Source organism: Pelophylax lessonae, assembly GCF_965119305.1.
Source record: "Pelophylax lessonae genome assembly, chromosome: 9".
Taxonomy (NCBI): domain Eukaryota; kingdom Metazoa; phylum Chordata; class Amphibia; order Anura; family Ranidae; genus Pelophylax; species Pelophylax lessonae.
In genome coordinates this window covers 78,545,538-78,573,464 of record NC_138776.1, presented here as the reverse complement: position 1 = coordinate 78,573,464, position 27,927 = coordinate 78,545,538, and the positions used below count along the sequence as shown (strand labels likewise).

The window sequence follows — 27,927 nt, the reverse complement described above, 5'->3', positions numbered from 1 at the left end:
GCTAACGTTTACTCCAAGATGTTTCCAGTGGGGTCACTAATAGCCCTGCTACTACTCTGCACCTCTTCAATAGCTGAAGAGAAGGCTATCCAACCTGAAGGTATGTTATATAGCAATTGTCTTATTATTTTGGATCATCCATTCTCAACCTTTTTAACACGGAGAAACCTTTGAAATAACTTTCCATCCTCAGAGAACCCCTGCCAATAATTGAGTATCTACAGCTCATGATGATCTCTGGGAAGAATGTGTTTTACATTTGTGGCTAGTGGGAAAGAATCCCCCTACCTTTACAGATAGCTAAATTCATTGGAGGCAGAAAGTGTTCTTTGCTCAAGGAGCCCCTAGAAACCTCTGGAAGAACTCAAGGGTTCCACAGAACCCTGGTTGAGAAAAACTGTTCTTGATGATAAATGTTTATTTAAAAAAATAAATGTATTTTTGAATAAGTTTAAGAATATTCTTAAATAAGAATGCATTAGTAGGAAAGTCTGTGTTCAAAAAAATAAAAATTATATATATATATATATATATAATTACTATCTATGCCATTATGTAATTTCCTATTATTAAATATTTCAATTTCCATCTTATATCATAGCCCGCTATGATTTTCTATAATTGGCAAAAAAATGTAGATTTCAGTTCCTTGCAATATGGCAAATCGGAGGTAATGAGGTATATTTATAAGAACAAGAACATTTGTTTTTTTGAATGGATTAAAGCCCTGATTTTTATCCGTTAAAAGAACGGATCGGATGAAAAAATGATGACAAAGGATGAATAACTGATGATAAAGGATAAAAAATGGATGAAAAACTGATGAGGGCTCTTTCACAAAGGCGGACCGTTCAGATCCGCCTGTCAGTTTTTTTGGCGGATCTGAACGGATGCCGTATGCATCTCTATGGGGCATCGGATGTCTGCGGAGACAAGTCCGCTGACATCCAATCCGTCAAATCTGGACGAGAGGACCCTAAAAGGAACAGGAAGTTGACAAATGCAAAACTCCCAAATAAAGTCCAAAAAATTGGTGCAAATAAGTGTTCTTAATGATGAGGTGCTCATAAATCAGGTTGCAGGTGCTGAATACACAGATCCCTCGTGTCACCAAATTGTGAAGGAGGAAGAGGTACCCTTACCGACTAATGACTTGAGCATGCATGATGTTACAAATCCATGGAATACCGCGAGGAATCTTCAGATTAAAAATCATTCACCCCGTGCAAACAAATGTGAATGGACTCTTACTAGATGTCACATAAACAATCGTTTAAAGGAAGGGTTAAAGATGGACATCTCGATTCCTCTGTTTATCCAAGAATAGGTGTTCATTAAAGAATCCTGCCTCTTAGGTGTTGAGCATAAATCTTGTACTTAAGATGGCTCCCAATAGGCATCCGCAGGATAGCTGTTAGAGGACATCCTGCAATTGAACACCTTTCAATAGAGTATTGGTCCTCCAGGGACCCTAGGATGTGTCCTAGAAAGTTGGAGGGTAAGAACATCTGGTGAAATGGCTTAAAGGATTCCAGTGGAAGAGGGAGTGGGTACTTAAGAAAACTATATACCCACTCTCCCAAAAAAAAAAAAAGTTCCAAAAGAAGAAAAGGAGGGGGAGGAGGACATAAAGAGAAACTTCACTTTAGCGTGAAATTCTCCTTTCACATATATATATATATATATATATATATATATATATATACTTGAAATGTTATTAGCTTTTCTATCCCAAATGTTTCTATTACTAAAACTATGTAGAATAAGGGCCTACCTAAGGCGTCCAATCAAATTGGATGCACTCAAGCAGGCACTCACAGTATAATAGTATAGGAAATGGCAAAGTTTTTGGTCAGATCATGGCATGTATGGTGAGAATAAAGCTCCTCGAAAATTCAAAAATAGCCCACCGCTATTTCACTGAAATCATCAGGGGGAGGTCACATTACATTTCCCCCATTAGTTTTAGATCAAAGTTACATACAGTAGATATAAATTTTATCAGCTCCAAAAGTCAATCCCCCCAGTGAGGGTTCAAATAACAGTAACAAAATAATTGGATCTTGGAATTGAAGTACCACCTAAAATGTTCAAGTCCAAAATGCAGTTTATTCCAAACATAATTTAATTACAAAAGCTAACATGTTTTAGGGACCAGACTTTGCCCCCTTCATCAGGACTTGATGAAATATAGATGCAAAGTATGTGGACTTAGGGTGTGATACGTTTTGAGAATAGTGTTTTAACACAGCAACATCGAACAGCTCAAACCAGCAGTGCTGATGTGTTGGCTTTTGTACTAAATTTCTATTTACAATAAACATTATTTTGGACTCGAATATTTCAGTGTGGTGCTTCAATTCCAGATCCAAATTTTTCTCACAACCCAAGAAGACTATGGTAACTTTTCGTTGTGCAGAAACTGCCTACCGTATATGCCGGCGTATAAGGCAACTGGGCGTATAAGATGACCCCCTAATTTTCCAGTGAAAACATAGGTTTTGGGCTATACTCACCATATAAGACTACCCCCTTTCCGAGGCAACACCATTAAAAAACATCCATTTTGTTTACACCCACTAATCTGTCAGCCCACTGGATGTGCGGTAATACTGTATGTTCCCTAGCTTCAAGTACATACAGTATATCGCACTGAGCCAATCAAGGCAAGCGATGTATTCTTTTTAATATATATTCAAAGACAGCGCGGATTGGCTCAGAGGTTGTAACATCATCAGCCTGCCTCTCTGACTCAGCCAATCCAAGCAGGATTTGTATTCATTAATAGAATACATTGTTTGCCGTGATTAGTTTAGCGCGGTATACTGTATGTAGCCAGAGCTACACTATTACACTATTACCGCACATCCAGTGGGCAAACTATGTAAACTAGTCCTAAACCTGGAGTTCTCTTAATGTTCACCTTTTATACCTCTCGTATAAGATGACCCCCTGTTTTTTGGGAAATGTTTTTAAGGTAAAAAGTCGCCTTATACAGTGGCATATACGGTACCTATTATTTGAATTCCCCACAGTGAGATCATAAGTTTACTATTGACAACATAAATATAAAACTAACACTCAACATTATCTCCTGCTCCAGCAATCCATCAATTTTAAAAAAAGTAACAAAAAAAAAACAGATGCTCCAACCTCTTAACACTCCAAAACTATAAAAAAAGAAAAAAAGAAAAGCTGTCAGAAGTTCTACTGTACATTACTTTCTGGGTTCTTGCTGTCAGAGACCCCACAATAAAATGTCCCACCCTCTATCCCCCACTATAACATCTTATTCCTGGATTGTAGCTTCCTTCTCAGAGCCATATTTTCTCAAATGTAAAATAGATAAACATCCATTTTGGATTTAATCGGCTCAGCTGTAGACATCTAACCACCAAAGGAACAGTATTTAAAAAGCTGTTGGATGATTTATTCCACCAACTTCTACCAAATGCTGAATTGTGGGCTTATAGTAAAATGGACTGCTTTATCATATGTTTTTTTTTCCATTGCAGCACGATGTGGATCCAGCTTTTCAGATGCCTACAAACCTGTCCAGATCCAATTTAGTGAAGACCAAGACTGTACCTGGGACATAGTGAGGCCAGCCAATGAGACCACCAGAGTAATCTTCTCCTTGCTTGAGTGAGAACAGTTTAAAGGCAACATGCATAATGTAGTGACCTATAACAAGCATTGTTCATTCTTCGGACCAGTCTAATCTGATGGTCACATATTATGGGTCACATGATTTTTTAATGTCATAAGATTTATTAACCCAGTCACTGCAATGACAAACTGTGAATCACTTATGTAGCTGTCTTTAACTGGTTAATCTTGATGTAAAATGGAAACCTGGCAGTGTATTGGCACTCATCTATCAAAGTGTCTAAAATAAGAACTTTGTTGCCAGATAAAATGGGATTCAAACCAAAACTGAATAATGACAGAGAGGCTCAATACACAAATCTGCACTGGCCATACAAATCTGCAAGGGTCTAAAATCAAAATAAAACTGTTTTCCTTTATTCTAAGCTTAGAGCTGTATTTAAACATCATCCTGCCCCAGATAATCCATTCCTGAATTATGACAGTATTTGGTGAAAGCTTCATCGCTTGTATCATGCAGAAACTGTCAGCAAAGATTATCTTTATATAAAGAGCTATTGGTCAGCTGTAGAGATCACCAACCAAGAGAAAGAAGAAATGTTTCAACTTGTGGGAACTATACAGTAATTCTGACGCCCCCTCACCTTCTCTACAGCCCTTTGCCCTGGAGTCCTCTTGCTGAATGCCCAGAGGTGGGCATAAAAATAAAGAGAAGACTATGTCAATATGTAAACTGTGTGGCTCAGTGCTTCCTCTGTAACCCCGCTGTCCTAGGCACTGGCCCACAAATTTGGGCCCACTTTGGGAAATACTGTACAGCCCTAGTTGAGCTAAACAATCAGCATTAGGTTTAAACTGTAATCTCCCTGATCACATAAGCAGGAAGAATAGCGAGACACGGCAAAAAAAAGGGAAATTTGTATGATTGGAAAGAGTATTTCCATTCAAACTCATGACAAGCTGATACCATAAATTTCATAATAGAAGAAAAGAGATTTCACATTTGACAATGGCCTGAAAGTGGAGGAAATTGTTTGGGTAGTTCCACAAAGCCTGATATAACAGTAGTTATGCACCTGAACACAGAATAGAGGATTCTGGTTTCAAGGTACTGGGATTCATCGATGACTTTGCAAGTTCATTTATCAAATATAGCAGAGTATTAAAATTTAATTGGTAAAACAAATACTCTGCCATGCTGATGAATTTTTTATGTTTTCCTGGATAGAATGGCACCATTCGTAATTTCTAGAACTCTTGTCTACAACTGCTGTGTGCCAGATACATAATTGGTTTTATATTTTAATCTTCATCCATGCTGTAAACTGTAAGTTCTGAAAGGATAAACTGAACATAAAGTGGGTTCTTGAAGGTATCATATATAAATCAAGGGGTTCATTGACAAGCAAAAAGCATACTACATACAGACACTAATTACCACCTTTTTGAGTTTCACACAATAGGTGATTACTCATATAGCTTTATGCATGATACCTTCATGGACTGCCTTTATGTGCAAGTTTCTAATGTGACTGGCCCAAGCAAGTTTCAGGTAGCAACAAGGAACATTGTTAAGTGAAGTCTAGAGCCATCCAGTTGGCCTTATTGAGATAAAGGATAGACCTGCATGCCTTTACCCACTCTTCCTAAACAAGAAATACATCTTTTGACTTTAAAATGGATGTGATAATATTTAAATACTTTTTTTTTTTTAAAGCTATGCTGTTCTTCACAGAATACAACCATAAGTCTAGAGAATCTATAAGGCAAAAGTGATCATTAAGCAATTTATTGATACTGTGGATAAAATTAGTGTAATACCGCTAGTAGCTTCAAGCAAACAGAAAAGGATCTGAAAAAACACTCCTCAAAGCTTAAAAAAAGCTCAAAAAATGTTTTAAAAATCAGCATAAGGCACACTGCTTGCAGAAAATGTGATGTGTCCATTGTGCTGATGGCTGCAGAATCAGTTGAAATCCTCCATCCCTGGATTCCCCCTTTACTCCTGCCATCGTAATCTTCTGGTGCCATGGGGGTTAATAGAGTCAGGGGCCCTGTGATATGCACTCATCAGGAGTTACAACTATGCCTGTCTTATTCACTGCATTCCTATATTAATAGAAGCTGTACTATAGCTTCTATGAATAAAAAATGATCTCTGAATAGAGGAGGGGGACCTTTCCTTCATACTCCCACCCTCCATTCTTAGATCACATTTTATTCATGGAAGCTATAGTACAGCTTATATATATATATATTATATTGTATGATATTTATTATATTATATTATATTATATTATACCATTTTTAAATCTGCTGTACAAAAATGGCAATAGAAACTGGATTAGTTTTCATGGTTACCTTTTTTGGGGAAAAGTGGGGAATAGTTAGACTCTGCCAAGTCTTTATTACTATCCGTGTCCCCGTTGGGGAGATCCGTCACACTTTTTGTCCTGGTGATAACTGTCTTCAAAAAAGAAAGTGAGGGTAAATCCAAAGTTTTAGAGTTATAACATGAACAAGAGCTGGGGGGAAGTCTTCCAATGGACACATCTACACAAGAAACAAATGTCTAAGAGGGGAATTCCTCTCACTTTGGGAGATCTCCTCTAACTTCCAGCTGTACATCTGGGACAGGAAAAAAATAAATTTCTCAATAGTAGACTCCGAAACTAAAATATAAAATACTGGCTATACATATACTTTAAAATATTTATTTGTATGATAATGTTCTTCTCTCGCAGCCTTAATCCATCTGCAGACTGTTCCCAGGAGAACGTCACTGTAATTGATGAAAATTTTGAACAGCTTGGGGTGTTGTGTCCAAACTCTAATAGGATTGCTGAGTTTGAATCTTCAGGCAACGTGTATATCAGAGCTTCCACCAACTCAGATTCTCTTACGAGGACTGTATACTTCTTTTATTACTCCCTCAATATTGCAAATGGTAAGTTAGCTAATGCACAAGTTGAGTAGTCTCTTGCAGGATATTTTTTTGGGCTTACCTTTACTTTAATGCATTTAGCAATGTGCATGAGAGCAGCAGCTCTCCCAGGTCTCTCTTTCCTCATTGGCTCCCACAGCAGTAGTAACGATTGGCTCCTGCTGCTGTCAATCTAGCCAGTGAGCCAATGAGGAGAGAGCGGGGGGGGGGGGGGGATCTGAGCTGTGCTATGTGTGTAAATGGACAAGCCTGCTCGAGTGCCCCAATAGCAAGAGGCTTGCTATTGGGGGCACTCAGTAGGGTGAATGAGCCAGGACTGTTGACGGGGGACCCAAAAAGAAGAGGATTAGGGTTGCTATTTGCAAATCCATTGCACGGAGCAGGTAAGTATAACATGTTTGTTTTTTTTTTTGTTTGTTCTGTTTTTTGAAATCACCTTTAGAATCACTTTAAGCCTACTGTCATGTTTTTTGCTGTCTGTGTCCCTCCAGGGGGGATCTCCATTAACTTTCTATCCAAGAGACGAGACAAGACACAGCAGAAAGTAAAAAGTGGGTCTCTTCAAATCAAGGAGATATTCCCTATTAGGCAGTTGTCACCATAACAGGTATCTCCATTGGAGTTCCTATCACCCGTTCTTCATGTGAAAACTTACAATATTTTGGATATCCCGTCACATTCTGTACACCAGGTCGAAAAGTGAGGGTGAATCTCCCCAATGGGGACACAGACAGCAATAAAAAACTGAAAAAGTGAAAAAGAACCGTGCTTGAGTACCAAATACAAATACTCATTAAACCATATAGCTGCAAGCACACCATGAGATATTTATCACAGCAAACTAGACATATGCAAATAAAGTGCTGCACTAATAAAACTATAAATAAAATGAAAACCAAAATTGTGAAATCATAAGTATAGTCCTTATGTGAAAAAGCAGTCTTCCAAGTGAAAAAAGTCTAAATCCTTCCTTCAAACGAAATAAAGTGTGGTGAGTCAAAGCTTTCACCTCTTGAAGAAAGCCACCACCAAGAGGAATCAGATGAACGCTTACCCTAAATAGGGGAACTATTGGTAAGAAAGGGGTCAAACAGATTGGTTTACATATGATCCTCCTAATACCCCACTCACGTTGGTGGTAGTTATAGAGCTCCAGACCAACAATAGTTCTCCTTTCACTCCTTTCATTCCTCTGAAGGCTTTACATATACAGCTGTTTGTTTCACTGCAATCAGCAGCAAAGGGAGAACTATGATTGAAAAAAAAGTTTTGCCTATAGTTCTACTTTAAGGTTTACATATAGTTTAAATTGAATTACCTTCAAAACAATTGTTTTATTTATTTAAAAAAAATACTCTAGTTGCCTTTTACAAGCTCCTTTAGATTTACCAAAATTATGTAATATGAAGACACACCTAAATAATTCATTCACTTTCTGTCAAATTAGACAGGTCCATAAAATACATAGCTGATGGTAAATCTAAAGGAGAATCAATCAAACTGTATTGTGTAACAATATAAATACAGTGACCACATGTTTCCAATTTTTCTTTGCTTTTTTAAAGATTTGGACTGCGGTGGGAGCCTCAGTGGTACTTCAGGAACAATTGCCAGCCCCAGTTATCCTGGCCGACACCAACCTTTTACCTACTGTGTCTGGAACGTGAAAACACCAAAGAACACAAAAGCCAAGCTGTCATTCACTGAAATCTTGTAAGTTATTTCTGAATATTATATTGCAAAAGACATTTAAGCAGTGGTAAGTTGGAACAAGAGATCAGCTGGTAGTTTGGGACTCTCTGGATTAGGGGTAAGTTGAACGGTTAGCGCAAGAGAGATAAAGGGTGGATTGAGTCTCTTTATTCTGAATAAAGTTTTGGGGGACCTGGCCATTCCAAGCTTTGCATGGCGCAGTTCGCTTCGTCAACTGACAAAGTGGTGCAAGGATCCCCTTACTAGTTAACTTGTCTAAGCAGAGTGGCAGTAGACGCTTGCTATCCGTAGAGGAAGACAAGCAAAAAGTGCAGCCCAACCACATCTTAATAATGAGAATGTTCAAGGAAGAGAAAAAACTTGACCCACCAAGGGTCTTTATAGCAAGAGGCGTCCGACTCCAGTGCATCCAATGAGAGGTGAACCCCCCGATAGTATATAAAACAAAGTAGACTAATAGTGCTCTCTGCTGCAATCAATTTCTTTACTAAAAGACAAGTAAAACCACTCACATTAAATCCAATTGTAAAACGTCTTTAATGTACAGATTATGCTGCTCTCATGTGAGCTAGGATAGCAGAGGGTGATGTCATATGCGAGCCTCCACCTCCCGTACACGTTACGTCCAGCGGGACTTCATCAGCGGGGTGGAGCTAATGAGTTACCTGATTGCAGAAAAAGATGGCCGAAGTCATGGAAACCAAAGAAGTCATCCCTGAACAGCACATAATTTCAGCATTGCAAGCACCGCCTATCCACGCTCAGTATCAGTAGGAGGAAAACCCGCCATACATAGTCAGCCCATAAAGGCCTCACTGAAAAAGGAGGAAATAGCAAACTTTTATTCAGAATCAAATCAATTATTTATTATAAAATCCCAATGTATAAACAGTATGTATATGTCACCCACTGTTATCCTTTACAATTACACCAACCATAAGTACCAAAAAACAATTAAAACAATGTATAAATATATTTAAAAAAATTCTTAAAAGACCCTTCCTATGTATAAAAGTATATATACAAAACATATACAGATATTTTGAATTTCACACACAAAGCAGAACTTTACCTATCAGAAATGAAACAATTAAGGGTAAATTCTAGATGCAACCCTCCAGTGGCAAACACTTTGGTCTCAAAAATCCTGAATGACTACCTTTGACTTAAATGTCCGTAGAGTCAGGCCAACAAAAAAAAAAGAGTATAGGCTCTTCTCCTGGACGACCTTTGGTCACCTGGCAGGATCCTGCCATTAAAATCCCAGGGGTTTATTTTTTATTTAGGAGACTTCCCTGACCTAATAAGAAAGCATTAAACAACTTATTTGGGCTATTATGTTATAAGGAATTACACTACTTTCATCAAGTCAAGTGATGTCACAGGGTCTAAGGGATTCTCACCCCATAACCTCCAGATCTATAGCCAATACACAGCCCGCTGTCAGATATAAAGTCCACCCACTGTCTGCTGTCAATCACAAGGAGAGAGTGGACCTAATGTGGTACTAGTGTCTCAGCTTCCCCATCAGGCTCTGCCCACTGTTAGCTTCTCTGGATGCTAGGTGGCTGTCATCTGTGAAGCCTGCAGTGTCCTTAAATCAGTATTAAACTCAAAACCAAAAATGTAACGTATTGCAGCTTACCAACCATTAGATGTGGTGGCTGCATTTGTTTTCTTTTTTAGACTGATCTGGTCAGTAACACATCTCCTGTATTAGAGTGCCTCCCCTCTGGGTGAAGGAGCAACAGAGACACCTTTGGACAACAATATTATCAGTCTTGGGGGAGGGTAGTGTCAGATGCACTAGTAAATTGAAGCCAAACTCTAGCTCACACTGCAGTTACAGCAGCATTTGTTTTCAATTTTGGGATAGAAGTTTTACATGAAAAATAAAAGCTGATCATTGTAACTGTAAACCCTGTTAGTGGTATATGGTTTGTCTCAACTGCTACATTTGATGGACAACTTGTTCTGTTGAAAAACAACAGACTTACTGGCCAGATCCCCAGGTGAAAATAAATTGAAGAAGGCCTAAAAAGAAAATGAATGTAGCTACCATATCTAAGAATTGGTAAGCTGCAATATAATAAAAAGTTTGCTTTTGGGTTTAATACCGCTTTAACGACTAGCAACAAGTGGGAAGGGGAGGAGTTAGCAGCAGCAACCATGCCACTCTCCTTCATAGCATACAGAGATAGGCACTTTGCCTTTTTCTGTTTGACAATTTGCAGTTGGTCTTAAGCCTGGTACACACTATTCGTTTATTTCCGTTCAACCCAGTGACTGAGAACGATAATCTGGAGTTGGTCGGCTGCTGGTTTCCCAGCATGCACGTCCAACAGAAGTCGGTCAAACTGCTGGTTTCTGTCGGACAGACCAACGTACATACAGGCCGAATGTCGGCCTTTTTTTTTTTTTTTTTTTTTTTTAAACCACCAAATTTCTCCCCACATTTTGCCCATGTTTACCCGGCTTTAATTACCTTCAATTTATTATCTGCAAACTGGAGGTAAATGGTTTTGAATCTGGTGCAGTAATAGGGCCACTTTAGTGTCATTAGGAAATTCTTGAAACTGCTGCATGTGTCAGGGTACACACAGGCGGAATGTCTGGAGACATTTGCCGATTCAAAAAAAAAAAAGGGCCGACATTCAGCCTGTGTGTGTGTCAGTCTGTCCAACAGAAGCCGTTGTTTGGCCATCTTCTGTCGAACGTGCATGCTGGAAAACCAGCAGCAAACCAACTCCCGATCAGTGCTCTCAGCCAATGGCAGAGAGCGCTGATTGAAGTGTTCTAGTGGGTGGGGGGGGGGGCGTCCCCCTGTTAGAACACAATAGTTCAGCAGGGGAGATCGCTATACTATGCTCGCATTGTAAGTATAGCGACTCCAACTGGAGCAGACAGTTTTTTTCCATTTAACCCAAAAAAACAATTAGTATTTAAAAGGCTTCGGGCTACCGAAAGAGTAGCAGGGATTTTTTTTTTTAATCTGGTGCTGGCTTTTTTAAAGGGCCGTACTGCTAGAAAAGTGTAGTTAGTGCTTAAATGAATTACCCCCAGAGTTTCTTTCTTAAAGCTTAACTCCAGACACAAAAATATAATCAAAAACTTAACTATATATAAACTATATTCCATAGCCACATGGAATGTAAATTCACTCTGTATGTACCAATGCCTTTGCGAACCCAGATGTAGCCGGGCGCTGCTGCCGGCTGTGTGTGGGCTCTTTCCCTCTGCCATTATGAACATTAAATGGGACTGTGTGAAGATACTCCACTCATTCTTCTGTTTCTGTACGCCAACCAGCTCTCTACTAGCAGAGGAGGGGGAATGAGCGAATGAGGGGGAATGAGGGGGATCTACATACAGCCCTATTTACTGTTTATAGTGGCAGGGGGAAAAGAATCCACACACAGCCAGCAGCAACACCCGGCTACACAGATTTTAGCTTGGAAAAGTAACAGTGACAGCATCACTGTACTGCACACAGTCTGGGCAGGGCGCAGAGCTGTGAGAGGGACCCAGCATGTCCTCCCCGAAAAAGCTGCCTGCAGAAAACTACAGGAGGGGGCAGAGAAAAGATCAGTCACCAAAGCAGAGCAGAAGTCACTGGCTCCTGTGCAGAGGCAAAGCTTTACACTGAATCACTACACAGATCTGAAAGAAATACACAAAGCACACCAAGATTTAAGTGAGAATACAATTACTTTTATTTAGTTTTTATTTATACCCGAGTTCAACTTTAGTTTTGCAGCTGAATATTTCAGGAAAAGTAGGCCCCTTTGTCTTGGATAAAATGTTGTATGTTAAAATTGTCATTATAATGTCAAGCACCAAAGTGCTATAATCTTTTTCTTGGAATTAGGTCATTGTAGCACATACTACAATCCTCTAAAGCAGGAGTTCCCAAACTGTGGGTCGGGACCCACTGGTGGGTCGCGAGCTGCATATGAGTGGGTCGCGAAGAGCCAGAAATCACTGAGAGTGGGCCTGCTTAAAGTGTGCTGTGCGAGCCCGCGCAAATTACAGAGAGCCAGAACAGTTAAATTGCGATGGATTCAGGACCCCGCCCACGCAGTTTATAGAGGCGGAGGATACTTGCATCAGCGAGTACGTATGTGGGCTGTTATGTAGGATATGTTCATGGGGTGCAGAGCCAGCTCCTCAGTCCTGCTGGCGGCAGCGGTGGTGGCTAGACTGGCGGCGGGATTCTCTCAGCTATAGCGGACAGAAACAGCAGCCTTGGTGCCATAGGAGGACCAGGTGGCCTGGCGGGGTCAGGAGTTCATGGCAGCTTCTGTAACCCCAGTAGAGGATCTGAAGGAGAAGAGCCAGGACACCAAGACCAGCATAGAGCTCCTCATCATGGAGACTCTGGGTGAGGTGTGCTGGGCCCTGGAGAGGGCAAACAGGGGCTTCACCTTCACTGTGGACCGCTGGGAGAGGAAGGAGAGTGAGTGCCATATAGCCTTATATTTATTTAAATATTAAGTGTATTCAAAAATAATTTGATTGATATTTTTAATTTAACATCCCCCCTCCCTTTAAAATATGCATTATTATTAATAATATTTGCATTTATATAGCGCCAACAAATTCCGTAGCACTTTACAATATTCAATTACAGTGGGTCCCAAAAAATAGCTGTATTCAGAAGTGGGTCTCGGCCCAAAAAAGTTTGGGAAGCCCTGCTCTAAAGATTAAAATGTGAATTTAAAAGAAAGGAAAAGCTGGTGTGAAAAGAGCAATAAGCAATAGCAATCAATGAATGTACGTGTTTCTTTAGTGCTACAAATTCTGCTGTCAGTTAGTAAACAGTGATAGAATTAATTTTACTTTAGACTTTGCTTTGCGACTTCAACTTTTCTTCTATTCTCTCTCCAGTATTGAACCAGATGCTTCCTGCCGATTTGATTTTGTTGCCCTGTTTGATGGTCCAAATACAGACTCCCCTCTGAAGGACGTGCTGTGTGGTCGTACGGTGGCAGATGTGGAGCTGTCTTCCAATTCCTTCACACTGGTTTTCAGCGCTGATTATGCCAACTCCTATTTTGGCTTTTCTGTCGACTACACTGCCATACCAGTAGCAAACAACAGTGAGTATTAAACGGAAAAGAAGGTAAAATGAGAAGAGAAGTTCCAGTGGAATCAAATAGAGTCAGGAAGAACACAAAGTAAGAAATAAAGAAAGGAAAAGGGGGATGAGGGAAAGGGAGGAATCATGCATGAGAAGGCACAGGTAAGTTTGTTAGGAAAGTACTGCATTGCTGAGCTTCAGAAGTGGAGGATCAAAATCTGCAGGCAGGAAATGTGAGACCCAGAGTTTATAGACTTTCTGGAATTTAGGCATCGTACCCAAAGTCTTCGCTGTCAACTTTTCATGAATCATTACCCAGTGCAATATATTCTTGACTACAGATACGCTTAAAGTATTGGTGAACCAAGCCTTTGTTGTCATTGACACGAATCATAAGTATGAATTGTTTTTTTTATAGATTTAGGGGGGTTTCAAATGAGGAGTGCATAAGATGGGTCTTGAGAAATTGTACATTGTAAGAGGTGTGTTGGATTTTGTGGGTCTCGGTCCAAAATCTCTGAATAGGACCACTAGATGTGGAAATAGCTTACCACTGTTGAACAGTTTTGGAAACTGTAATCAGGTTGCCCAGAAAACCCCATGCTATATGAGGGGCACCATATACCGCTACAGTAGGACCTTATAATTGGCTTCTGCTTTGGTTGCATTGCATTGCATTGGAATCATTTGGACTCAAACTGGGTAAACCCTAACCTATCTCCAGAGACATGTGCTGCAATGGAAGCATAATGTTGGACTTTTAGGTAGCAGTGTTAGATCAGAATTAGGCAGGTGATTATAATGTTGGACTTCATGCCCTTGGGGGTCAATAGATGGTAAAGCCTAGTCACATCAGGACTAATTCAGTGTTTAAAAGCTCCAGAAGACTGAATTCTCAGGGGGAATGATGGATTAGAAATGATAGATAATCTCTAACATTTTTGATACACTAATTATTTAGCAGAATTTGTATGTGCTTAACTCAAGGTCAGATTGAAAATTTTAAATTTTTAGAGTTTGTGCACTTAGGCAAGTCAATATAAAATGCATAAAACTTAGAAGCACATCAGATGAAAGAGGCTTTGAAAGAACTCATACCAGATGAGAAGATACTCAGAGGCTGCTCAGAAGTAACTGAGAAAAGGCTGAGAAAAGTCTTAGGGCTGGTACACAAGGGCCAAATTTTGTCCAGTATTGACCAGTTCAACAGAAACTGGCCGACATTCAGCCAATGTGTACAGCAGCCTGTCTGACAGAAGCCGACCTAATGTCCAACTTCTGTTGAAGGGGCATGCTAGAAAAGCAGCAGCTTATTGGCATCCGATCAACACTGGCAGCCAATGGATGCTCATTCATGCTAATGCACACACACTTGAGCACATTACAAATATATGCAGGTGTGTGCACAGCCACAACTACACACTGGACCATGAGCTGTAAAATGCGCACATGCAGATCTTCAGGTACAGCCATGTGCTCGACCTTCCTGACAATGTTACTCTGAGGTTGTAACAGGTGTGGGGTCCATCGCTTAGGTTTTAATTGGCTGCAGCAATTGGACACAACCAGGAATCAGGGATAAGATGTCTAAAAAACTGAGACATTAAATAACAACCACAAAACTAAAATCAACTCTGGGAACAGCTGAGTCAAATGAATGTGATTAGATCATGTACAGCCTTTCAACAGTTTAGAAGCCAAAATAGTAAAAATGATTGCAGAAGATCACCTCGGGCTCCATCTATCAGTTTTGGATGTACTGAATATTTAATGGACTGAGGCTTGTTGATTAAAGGACAGCCAAACTCAAGAAAGACTCAAAAGCTGCTAGAGAATTGCTTTAATAAATACAGTGCCTTGCGAAAGTATTCGGCCCCCTTGAACTTTGCGACCTTTTGCCACATTTCAGGCTTCAAACATAAAGATATAAAACTGTAATTTTTTGTGAAGAATCAACAACAAGTGGGACACAATCATGAAGTGGAATGAAATTTATTGGATATTTCAAACTTTTTAACAAATAAAAAACTGAAAAATTGGGCTTGCAAAATTATTCAGCCCCTTAAGTTAAAACTTTGTAGCGCCACCTTTTGCTGCGATTACAGCTGTAAGTCGCTTGGGGTATGTCTCTATCAGTTTTGCACATAGAGAGACTGACATTTTTGCCCATTCCTCCTTGCAAAACAGCTTGAGCTCAGTGAGGTTGGATGGAGAGCGTTTGTGAACAGCAGTTTTCAGTTCTTTCCACAGATTCTCGATTGGATTCAGGTCTGGACTTTGACTTGGCCATTCTAACACCTGGATATGTTTATTTGTGAACCATTCCATTGTAGATTTTGCTTTATGAAAGCTCTCTGCGCTTTAAACGAACCTCTGAGACTATCACAGTGCAGGTGCATTTATACGGAGACTTGATTACACTATTCTATTTATCATCATTAGTCATTTAGGTCAACATTGGATCATTCAGAGATCCTCACTGAACTTCTGGAGAGAGTTTGCTGCATTGAAAGTAAAGGGGCTGAATAATTTTGCACGCCCAAATTTTCAGTTTTTTATTTGTTAACAAAGTTTGAAATATCCAATAAATTTTGTTCCACTTCATGATTGTGTCCCACTTGTTGTTGATTCTTCACAAAAAATTCCAGTTTTATATCTTTATGTTTGAAGCCTGAAATGTGGCAAAAGGTCGCAAAGTTCAAGGGGGCCGAATACTTTCGCAAGGCACTATATTTAAAAATTGATGACCTTTTTTCCAGCAAAAGTGTTTGGCAAGTACCGAGCTTCACCTTATATTTTGTAGAACAGATGTACTTAAGATGGGGAGACCAAATGTATGCATACCCGATAAATTGTTGGTGCAGTCTAGGAACTACTGGGAATTTAGCAAGATTCCAATAATAAGGGCTAGATATTTACAGCTGATCACTATTCTTTTGATACTTTTTGTTGCTCTAGGTTATTTATCTAACATTGATTGTTTCTCTGACCTTTTCTTATGTCTAGACTCATTGTCTTGCTCTGGAGACTCGATGACTGTTACTCTCAATCCAGCTTACATCTCTTCATTGGGATACAATGCAAATGAGCTGAAATTGATTGATAAAACATGTGGTCCTAATTCTGCCAATCCTTTTGTTTTTGACATCCCCTTCACAAGCTGTGGTACAGTTAAGAAGGTAAGTGTTCAACACGCTAACCTTTCCGGAAAAAAAGAAAAAACACTGACATTGCTTTGTTGAACTGCAAATGCAGGCAAGTAAAACCAATTACTGAGTGACCAATGCTGTCTGGGAAACATTGTTACCCTGAACTATGGTCACCCTCCCCAAGCTTTTCAGGCATACAGTATATCATAGCAGAGATAGGTGAATATTTAGAGTATGTGCAGCCACTTTCAGCATTAGTTACTTACAGGTGGCTGAAGCAAAAGGGCAGCTTTCCTTTGTACAGTTATCAGTCACAAATGTATCTCCCATTTTCATTAGATTTACTCTACATCACAATATTTAAGTCAGGTTACAACCAATAAAACTAGAAAATATTCTGTAATAAGGAGATTTTAACCAAGGGGCGTTGCTTTGAGTGCCATAGGTTTTGTGACTATTGGCTTCAGTGATAGAAATCTGGACATGCCTGACCTAGAAAAATGAAAGATAGCATTTGATTAGCCCCACTGAAGAATATACTTGTAAAGATTATGCATTCCATTGTGGCATACTTTCAGAATTGATTATATGATGCCACTACTCTCCAAATATGCCAGAAATGTATCCATGGTAGCATCTGCTTAAAGTCATCATTTTCTTTTAAATACAGGTGAAGGATCATACAATTTACTACACAAACACCATCTTTGGAAGTACAGATGGCGTGATCTCTAGACGTAGGCAACTGCAGATCATTGTCACCTGTGAGCTGGAGAAAGATTCCATTGCTGAGATTATGTATGTGACTGAGGATGACATAATCCAGGAACAGACAGAGTCTGGAGAGTATGAAGTTAGTTTGGCCTTCTACCCAAATGATGATTTCGTCACTCCAGTGCAGGACTCTCCATATTTTATTGAGCTTAATGAGTCTGTGTTCCTCCAAGCTACAGTCCAGTCTTCAGATGCTAATCTCACTGTGTTTGTAGACACCTGCTTTGCCTCTCCACAAGCTAATTTCCATTCACCAAATTATGATCTCATCAGAAAAGGGTAAGTAGATGATACCAATCTGGACTTATTTCATTTTCTTTATTGACGATCACAGGACACAGAGCCATATTCATTACCATATGGGTTATACGCCACCTATAGGTGAATGGACACTGGCAACCAATTAGACAGGATATAACCCCTCCTATACAGGAAGTACCTCAGTTTTTTCGTCAGTGTCTTAAAGGTTATGGTCACAGTGGAGAAGCTCTCCAAATTTTTTATATTTTTTCAAAGAAGAAAGAAAGATTATGCTACAATCCTCAATCAAAGATTTCTGAATCTAAGGGGTTAGCAATCTGATCCATCCAAAAGAGTCAAAGACTAAAAGGATAGTACCTGAGCCTCGGGAAAGGAGATAGAAGTTTTGCCTGTAATGCTGTCCTTTTTAGGCACTGGACCCTGGGATCTGGACCCTTGATAAAACCAACTCCAAAGGTGCTCCAGCAGGGTGCTCTACAGGTTCAAGCGAGTGGCCCCCTCAAAAACAAGGGGACACAGTTCTTGAAGGTCGGCAAATGACAGAAACTCACCGTGATGGGTGAAGACTGGATTCTTGTTACAAGACAGAATCCTGAGGCAGGACTGGTAAGTCCACTTTAAAAATATTTGTAAAAATATTTTTATGCACTGTTCGCTTTAAAAGATAACAGATACCGTGTGCCATGTTGGTCTCTATAAAGAGACAATAGGTGTATTAGCTGCAAAACAGTAGGTGTATCAGCTATGTTAAAGCACACCTTGTTTGTTTAAACATATTGTTTTCACTCCGTGCTGATCACCTGTAAGGTGTATCAGCCGTGCCAAAACGCAGAGGCTGGAGGGGACGCAGAGCAGCAGCAGCAGCTGGGTTGCGTGAGTCACTGTGATTGCATGTTTACAGGCACGGTCTGGTTCTGTTACTTTGGGATAATCAATGCTGTGTGTGATAAGCTGTATAGCTTGGCACAAGCCTTGAGTACATTAAAGTTAGTACCTCAAGTTTGTCTTGCCTAAGAGCAATGTCCTCCCGAAAGAGGAGTGGGGGGAAACAGCTGGAAGGTAGCAGCCACAATCGGGTGGGGGGAAGGCTGCTACAGTTCTCGAGGTCTGGGTAGAAATAATTCAGGACAACTGGGTAATTTCCACTATCTCACAGGGATACGAACTGGAATTTCGGGTGTTCCCACATCCTCGGTTTGTAAAATCAAACATACCTGCAGATCCTTTAAAACGAAGAACTCTTTTTCGGGCTCTGGACCATTTAGGGTCTCAAAGAGTGATTACAGAGGTTCCGGAGGATGAAAGATTCAGGGGTTTTTACTCAAACCTTTGCATAGTCCCCAAGCCAAACATAGACTTTTGACCTATTCTGGATCTCAAAGCTCTGAACCAGTTTCTAAACATTCGTACGTTCCGAATGGAGTCAATTCGTTCAGTCGTAGCCTCCCTGCAGGGAGAGGAATTTCTAGCATGCATAGACATCAAGGATGCATACCTTCACGTGCCTATTTTTCAGGCCCATCAAAGGTTTTTACGATTTGCAGTAGAAAACCGTCATTTTCAGTTTGTGGCCCTGCCTTTCGGGTTGGCCACGGCTCCAAGAGTATTCACAAAGATCCTAGCTCCAATATTGGCCGCTCTAAGGTCTCAAGGGATATCAGTGATAGGATATCTAGACAATCTATTACTAATAGATTGATCGGCTTCAGCTCTAGGCCGGAATGTTTTCCAGTCAGTTCTTAGAACATCTGGGCTGGATTCTGGGATTCTGAACTTGGCAAAGTCAGCATTACAGCCAGTCCAGCGTCTGGAATATCTGGGTTTCTTTGTGGACACAATGCAGGCAAAGATATTCTTGCCATCAAGAATGGTCACAGACCTGAAGGATCTGGTTAGATCCATAAAAAGGCAAAAGTATCCTTCGGTACGTCTTTGCATGAGGTTATTAGGGAAGATGGTGCCTCATTCAGAGCAGTTCCCTATGCTCAATTCCAATGCCGGACCTTTACAGAACAACATTCTGTCAGCATGGACCAGAAAGGTCCTGTCGCTTGACTGGTGCATATCTCTGGTACCAAGAGTATGTCAGAGTCTAAGTTGGTGGTTGATGACCAGAAATTTGGAGAAAGGGAATTCCTATCTTCCAATAATAGTCTGGAAAGTAGTAACTACAGATGCCTGTCTCTCCGGCTAGAGAGCAGTTCTGGAGGAAGCCACTGTCCAGGGAAAGTGGTCTGGAGTAGAAAAAGAGTCTTCCCATCAATGTCTTGGAAATCCAAGCAGTTTGTCGGGCTATAAAGTACTGGACGCCCAGACTTCGGAGTTACCCTGTCAGGGTACAATCCAACAATGCCACAGCTGTGGCTTACATAAACCATCAGGGAGGCACCAAAAGCCAGTGGGCCCAGAAGGAGGTGGATATCATCCTATCCTGGGCAGAAAAATGTGTTCCCTGCCTATTAGCAGTTTTCATTCCAGGGATAGAAAACTGGCAGGCAGACTTTCTGAGTCGCCAACAGATATTTCCGGCAGAATGGTCCCTACACCCTGAGATCTTTGCATTGATCTGCCAACGCTGGGGGGTTCCAGATGTAGATCTATTGGCATCCAAGTTCAACAACAAGTTTAAGGAATTTGTGTCCAGGACCAGGTATCCACTCGCAGTCAGAAAAGATGCCTTTGTGACTCCTTGGGAGGAGTTTTCCCTGATCTATGCCTTTCCTACGGTTCAGCTGCTGCTGCGTCTGTTACGCGGAATCCAGCCAGAGGAGAAACCAGTAATCCTGGTAGCTCCAGCATGGCCGAGGATGTTTTGGCATGCACAAATTCAAAAATTGGCAGTGGCAAGGCCTTGGGTTCTTCCACTACATCCGGACCTGCTCTCACAAGGTCCAATATTCCACCCTCCTTACAGTCTATAATTTGACGGCTTGGCTATTGACGCCTTGATTTTGAAAGAGCAGGGTATATCTAGCCCTGCAGTTTCTAGCCTTATACATGCTAGAAAACCAGTCTCTAGAGGCATTTATTACAGAGTCTGGAAATCTTACATTATCTGGTGTGAGGCCAGGAAATGGCATCCCCGCAAATGTATTGTCGGGAGAATTCTAGCCCTCTTGCAAGTAGGGGTAGATATGAAATTAGCCTTAGGCACTATTAAAGGTCAAATTTCAGTCTTATCGGTTCTTTTCCAGAGACCGATCGCTTCACATTCCTTGGTTCAAACCTTCATTCAAGGGGTATTACGTATGCTTCCACCAGTGGAGCCACCGTTATGTTCTTGGGATCTAAATTTGGTGCTGGCAGTTTTACAGAAACAGCCTTTTAAGCCATGGGGCATATTTCTGTGGTTCTTTTGACCAGAAAATTTGTCTTTTTGATTGCGATAACTTCAGCCAGATGAGTATCAGAACTAGCAGCTTGATGTTACATCAAGATAGGGTGATTCTACATCCACACCCAGGTTTTTTGCCCAAGGTGGTGTCTGCTTTTCATTTGAATCACGACATTATACTGCCTTCTTTTTTTCCTAATCCTCAAACAGCGGAGGAAGTTATTACATTCTCTTGATGTAGTATGTGCATTTAAGATTTTCTTGAAAAGGTCAGCTCAGATTCGAAAGACTGAACTTTTGCTTGTGCTGCCAGAAAGGCCCAGAAATGGGCAGACAGCATCTAAGTCTATGATTTCTCAATGTAGGTTATTATCCATCCAGTAAAGGCACACTCTACCAGAAGAGTAGGTGCCTCTTGGGAAGTTTGCCATCAAGCTTTTATGGCTCAGATTTGGAAGGCCGCAACTTGGTCGTCGGTGCATACGTTCACTAGATTCTATCAAGTGGATGTTAGGACCCAGAAGGAGTCTGCATTTGGATGCAGTGTTCTGCAGGCAGCTACAGTATCTTTTGTTGTCTGATGGCGGTAATTATGGTGTCCCCCCTCCCCTCAAGTGCTTTGCTATGGGATGTCCCATATGTTAATGAATATAGCTCTGTGTCCCGTGATGTACGATAAAGAAATATGGATTTTTCCTACAGCTTAAAATCCATTTCTTGGAGTACATCACGGGACACAGAGATCCCTCCCCTCTTGAATGGGATATATATTGCTTGCTACAAAACCGAGGTATTTCCTGTGCAGGAGGGGTTATATAGGGGGACTTCCTGTCTGATTGGTTGCCAGTGTCCATTCACCTATAGGTGGCATATAACCCATATGGTAATGAATATGGCCCTATCTGTGTGCCATGATGTACTCCAATAAATGGATCTTACAGGTAAGCTGTAGGAAAAATATATATATTTTTTTTTCCTGGAGAGGGTTCGTCTCTCTCTTAATATAAGTTAAATGGCATCCCAAAGTTTGAAAAAATATACCAGCAGAAGACCACTAGCAGCCAGCAGCAGAGAGCAGGGTACTATTCCTATGCAACTCACATTGGAAGGTCATTGTGCAAACAAGTGTTTGGGGAAACCAGTGCCACTACTAAAGGAAAGGTCTTTCACAATGCTGCTCAGCTGGAGTGCTCCCCAGGAGGCATATACACTGCTAAAAATAATTAAAGGAATGCCTTTGAAAACGCATTAGATCTCAATGGGGAAAAATATCATGCTGGATATCTATACTGATATGGATGAGATAATGTGCTAGGATGGAAAATGCCACATTGTTTGATGGAAATGAAAATGATCAACCTACAAAGGGCTGAATTCAAAGACACCCGAAAATCAACATTAAAAAATGATGTAGCAGAATTTTGCTGAATTTTGATTGCAGCAACTCAAAATGGTACTCAGTATTTTGTATGGCCCCCTCGTGCTTTTATGCATGCCTGACAACGTCGGGGCATTCTCCTAATAATACGACGGATAGTGTCCTGGGGTATTTCCTCCCAGATCTGGACCAGGGCATCACTGAGCTCCTGAACAGACCAAGCTGCAATCCTGGTTGGATGGACCGAACATAATGTCCCAGAGGTTTTCTATTGGATTTAGGTCAGGCGAGTGTGGGGGCCATTCAATGGTCTCAATTTCTTCATCCTCTAGGAACTGGCTGCATACTGGCCAGGCATTCTCTTGCACAAGGAGGAACCCAGGACCCACTGCACCAGTAGGGTCTGACAATGGGTCCAAGGTTTTCATCCCAATACCTAATGGCAGTCAGGTGCCATTGTCTAGCCTGTAGAGGTCTGTGCGCCCCTCTATGGATATGCCTCCCCAGACCATCACTGACCCGCCACCACCAAACCTGTCATGCTTAATAATGTTAAAGGGAGCATAATGTTTTTCACGGCTTCTCCATACCCTTTCATGTCTGTCACATGTGCTCAGGGTGAACCTGCTCTCATCTGTTAAAAGCACAGGGAGCCAGTGGCAGACCTGACAATTCTGGTGTTAAATGGCAAATGCCAATCGAGCTCCACAGTGCCGGGCAGTGAGCACAGGGCCCAGTCGAGGACGTTGGCCCTCAGGCCCCCCTCTGTTTCTGATTGTTTGGTCAGAGACATTAACACCAGTGGCCTAATGGAGGTCATTTTGTGGGGCTCTGGTATTGCTCATCCTGTTCCTCCTTGCTGATAGGTTAAGGACCTTCCACAGCCCTGTCCAGCTCTCCTAGAGCAACTGCCTGTCTCCTGGAAACTCCTCCATGCTCTTGAGACAGTGGCCTCCACCTGTAAAACTTTTCCTGTTTTGGAGGTCGTCTCATTGTTGCCCATCTAGTGCACCTTTTGTTAGTTTCATTAACACTAAAGCATCTGAAACTGATTAACAACCCTCTCTGCTTCTTAGCTGACCAGATCAATATACCAGGAGTTTTATTGACTTGATGCTATTCTCTGATTAAAAAAAGGTTCCTTTAATTTTTTGGAGCAATGTACAACTTCAAATACATTTCAAATCATTATACAATGATCAGCAACATGAACAATGTCTGGTTGAGTTGAGCTAGATGGACTTGTGCCTTTTTTTCAACCTAACTATGTAACTATGTCTGTTATTTAAAGTCAGAATATTGTAATTGTTAACATCAATGACAAAACAACAATTTTTTTTTTATTCCTTGATACATTTTGGGAAGTGATCATTATTTCAAAGGAAAAAAAATGGTTTTGCCCTGTTGCTAGACATGCCATTTAGAGAACCAGTAATTTTGGAGCTATACATACCTGATATTAATTTTAAGAATACAAAATTGTGTCCTTCCCACCAGATGTGTAAAGGACAACACCTACAATACCTTGCCACCTGATGATGGCAATGCCAGGTTCAGCTTCAGTGCCTTCAAATTCCTGTATAACCACCCATCTGTGTACCTCCAATGCCAGTTGGTGATCTGTGATAGTAATGATGTGGGATCCCGCTGCAATCAAGGATGTGTCACACGTGAACGCAGAGATCTGGGATCCAAAGTGTGGAAAACCAATGCTGTGGTGGGTCCCCTCCGTCTGAGACGCCACAGTGAAGCTGAAGCTGCAGGTTAGATCATCACTTATCATTTTCATATTATGTATGAACGTTGTGCTAAACATGACTGAGGTTGAAACGTCTCTGGTTGCCCTGAGCTACTATTTTTTTACCTCCATGTTTCTACTGCAGTATGAGGGAAATACATGACTTTTGTTGAATTCTTGTATTTTATAAAGTTTTGTATCTGTTAAAATGTGCAAGAAGAACCATGTTTCTTTTGAACATTATGAAATGAGAAGAGATATTTTCTGACATTAGTAATAAAGGTATATACTCCAATAGGTGTATATTCTTCGCGCCTATGGATGGTGATTTTACAGTGTAAAATCAATAAATGGTCATAAAATATCAAGTTATAAAAAAATCAAATCACTTAAGTGCCTTATAGTGCAAATAAGTGCCAAATAAGTCCAATCAAAGTTCATATATGACTTAGGTGCAAGGAATAAACTTCAGTGCCAAAAGGGGGACAAAAGTGCAAGTGCTTGTGCTGGGTCCTCCAGTAGTCCAACTGCCGGTACTAAGTGGCTCTAATATTTTGTGATTTATCACCATCCAGTCTATGTTATTTATTGAGCTAAAAAAGCCATCACTTTATGTATCCAATTTACATTATCATTTTTATAATTAACTTACATTTGCCTCACACATTTTATCCAGGCTATTGACAAGCGATTGTCTACCCCCGGTTCCCAACAGCAAGCGCTATACTAATCCCAAATACTTTGGGTTTTTTTTACTCATTTTCTGACATTAACAAAATATTAAAAACATAAGACATTTTGAGCTTTTCTTAATGCAGTTGTTTTTGGAATAGTAATAAATTGGAGATTGTTAGATTAGCCATTTTTACTGCCGCTTCACACTGATCCGACTTGTCAGGCGACTTGGTCGCCTGACAAGTAGCTTCCAATGCTGTGCAATGAAACCGTTCTAATCAGAGCGACTCAAGTTGCTCCGACTTAGAAAAAGGTTCCTGCGCTATTTTTTTGCAAAGTCGGAGCGACTTGCATTGACTTCTATTATGAGAAGTCGTTGCAAGGCACGCTGAAGTCGCCCTGCACGGGTGACTTCGAGTCGGATTAGTGTGAACCGACTCTTACAATTCTTCATCCCTGCCTAACAGTGGTGAGATCAGTGCTGGATTTAGACCTTGGGGGCCCAAGTTGGACGTCTCTCAAAATAGAAATTAAATTTAATGACAAATAAAAAAGTGAACGGAAACAAATGGTAAATCACATTTGTTCTAAAAAAAAAAAAAAAAAAAATATGTTAGATTCCAAAGAAGACACTTGTCTGATTTTTTTTCTCAATTTTATTGATTGTATATATACACATTACATAGGTTACTGGTAACTGGCAAGTCAAACATCACGGTTATATATCGCACTACAATATTTACAAAAAGTCTTTCTTCTTGCACTTAGCATCTGCAAAATCTTTAATTAAAGCCCCATACACACGCACAGATTGTTGGCCGTAAATTGTTGGCCAACATCTGATCTGCAGATTGTAGGCTCGTTAGTATGATGCTTCCGACAACCAACTGCGAATTTTCGGCCGAAAAAAATCTGGTGTGCATGCTATAAAATTTTTGTTGGCCAACAAAGAACGGCCGATTGTTCCTCAGTCAGTACAGATTTCGGCAGACAAAAATCAGATGAGCAAGACTGGGCATGCTCAGAGAAGAAAAAACACACTGAAAGTCAACCAGCACATGACATCACTTCTGAAGTTGGTTTTTGTTGGCCAACAAAAGTCCAGTGCAAGTCTAGAGCACATTTCAACCAACAAACAACACTGGACAAAAGTTGGCCGATCAATTGGCCAACAATCTGTGCGTGTGTACGGGGCTTAACTCATCAAACTGTATTATCTTGAGGACACTGCTCTCGACAGCCAGTAGGCCCCGAGCACTTAGTTTTTAATGAGTCATCATGGTTCTTAGATACTACTTAGGACTATTTCCTCAACAGACACACTACTGACGTCTCGAGGGAAAACTGGTTTAATTATGTTATAAAGGGAAGTCTGGGGCCCCCTTGGGCAAGGGGGCCTGGGGCAATTTCCCCTTTTGCCCCTTTATAAATCTGGCACTAGGTGAGATATCAGCCACACCTAGTGCCACACCACACATAGGCTTTTCACTTTGTAAGGTCATTTTCCTTTAGCTTAGTGACTGTGGTGAAAATTCACTTTACAAAGCAAATCCAATCATGTGTAAGGGAAAATAAATATTTTTTATAGCATTTTTCCTTCCTTGAAGTTAGAAGAGCTTAACCTCATTCACTAAGCTAAGGAAAATTCCCTTGCAAAGTGTAAAGCCTATTTGCCTTCTTTCAAACCATAGACTTTCATTGTGGAGCACAAAAGCACAACCACCATGCACCTCTGCAAAGCAGGTAATAAAATCAGTGTATGTAACCAACAAATGTGGTCGCTACTATGTAGGGATCAAACTAGATATAGAAAGAAAGTTTTTAAAAAATATTACCATACACTAAGGCCAGCCATACACCGTTTTAATCTAGGGCCAAGGTTCGAGTTGTTAATGAGCAGGCTAAATGTACCAAGTTGACCGATCGATCAACTTGGGTACAAGCACCCTGCCGGATGCTCTTGCTATAGCAGCCGCTAGTGATAATCACTGTCATTCCCAGCGGGGACAACTCCCCGCCCTGTCAGGAGAAGACAATTGCCGATTCCCCCTGTCAGCACTGCCTGTGTTGATGGGGGAATCAGGCAACGTTTTTTCCTTGAAGGAAAGAAATTTGCACCATGTATGGCCATGTATGGCCTGCCTAATAAGATTACTCATATCAAGTTGATCTCTTTTTATGCATACAATATATTTATACGTTGATTGAACGTCCTATGCTTTCCTGTAATAGAAACATTTGCAGGGAATTGCCTCTCCCATGTGTACCTTCCTTGCTATTTATTAACTTATGAGCCAATGGAAAATAGGCTGCTCACTTTCCAAAGAAATTTTCCCTTAGCTTGGGAAAACTCTGATAACTTCCATCATCCAATCATGTGCAGGTAAAAAATACAGTTTTTTGTTTTCCTTGCACAGGATTGGGTATTCTTTGCAAAGCGATTTTTCACCGCATTCACTAAGGGAAAATACTCTTGCAAAGAGAACAACCCCAATACCTCTTTTTGCTTAGAGAGGATACCTATGACATCCTAAAGCCTCATAAACAGATTGGTGGAGGCATCATCAGCTAGTTTACAGAGTACTCTGAAGCCTCAAATTCCTATGCACTTTATTAGAAAAATTGCAACCAGAGATTTGCAGTTTTCACTGTGGCCTGGTCACTCTTGTTCCCCTCCTATTGTCCGTTAAACCAGATATATATTAATTCACTGGATCTCCTTTGCTTTAGGTTCAGTGAGCGAGAAGACAGAAGATGTGAAGACAGACCAGAGCAGCTTGTATGTGTTGGGCATCTCTGTACTGGTAGTCAATGCCCTCATAGTGGCATTTGTGGTACTCAAGTACACCAGGAGAGAGACCACAGGTTACAGGTACCATGCAGTGGCCTCACACTAACTGGTGACACCGTATACACCCAGGGTGCAACACTCTACCTGGACTGAATTATTTGCAGAAGATAAAAAGTATTAGCATACTTATGTGTAATTGAGTGTGCCACTGATATGAACATGTTTCTCCATACATATTAAACATTCACTACTATAATGGTTGCATTATTAACGTCTTACAGAACAACTACCATTACCATTTGGTTCATTGTCTTCTTTACTTCAATAAAGCAATATCATGGTTAACCTGCCAATTTGCAAATCGTAACCTATCTTTTCTAATGTGATCAAATCAGTCTTTGGCTTATTTATTGTTGCCAATCCATCATACTACAGAAACCTACAGCAACCAATCTGATCTGACTTCAGTAAAGGGAAACCC

General features: G+C 40.7%; 1 protein-coding gene across 1 annotated transcript; it reads left to right on the top strand.

Annotated features, from left to right (window-relative positions):
- On the top strand, positions 1-27,831 carry CUZD1 (CUB and zona pellucida like domains 1). Its single transcript, XM_082268341.1, has 9 exons — positions 1-100; positions 3,516-3,645; positions 6,354-6,556; positions 8,119-8,266; positions 13,154-13,365; positions 16,353-16,525; positions 17,166-17,548; positions 23,740-24,005; positions 27,386-27,831. Exons 1-9 carry the CDS (start codon positions 19-21, stop codon positions 27,550-27,552), a joined length of 1,764 nt encoding a protein of 587 aa, XP_082124467.1. The 5' UTR covers positions 1-18; the 3' UTR covers positions 27,553-27,831.
- The last annotated feature ends 96 nt before the right edge of the window (positions 27,832-27,927 follow it).

Coding starts and splice junctions, on each gene's coding strand:
- CUZD1 (XM_082268341.1), top strand. CDS start 19: ATGTTTCCAGTGGGGTCACTAATAGCCCTGCTACTACTCTGCACCTCT. Junction 101..3,515: donor GAAGGCTATCCAACCTGAAG/GTATGTTATATA, acceptor TTTCCATTGCAG/CACGATGTGGATCCAGCTTT. Junction 13,366..16,352: donor CATACCAGTAGCAAACAACA/GTGAGTATTAAA, acceptor TCTTATGTCTAG/ACTCATTGTCTTGCTCTGGA.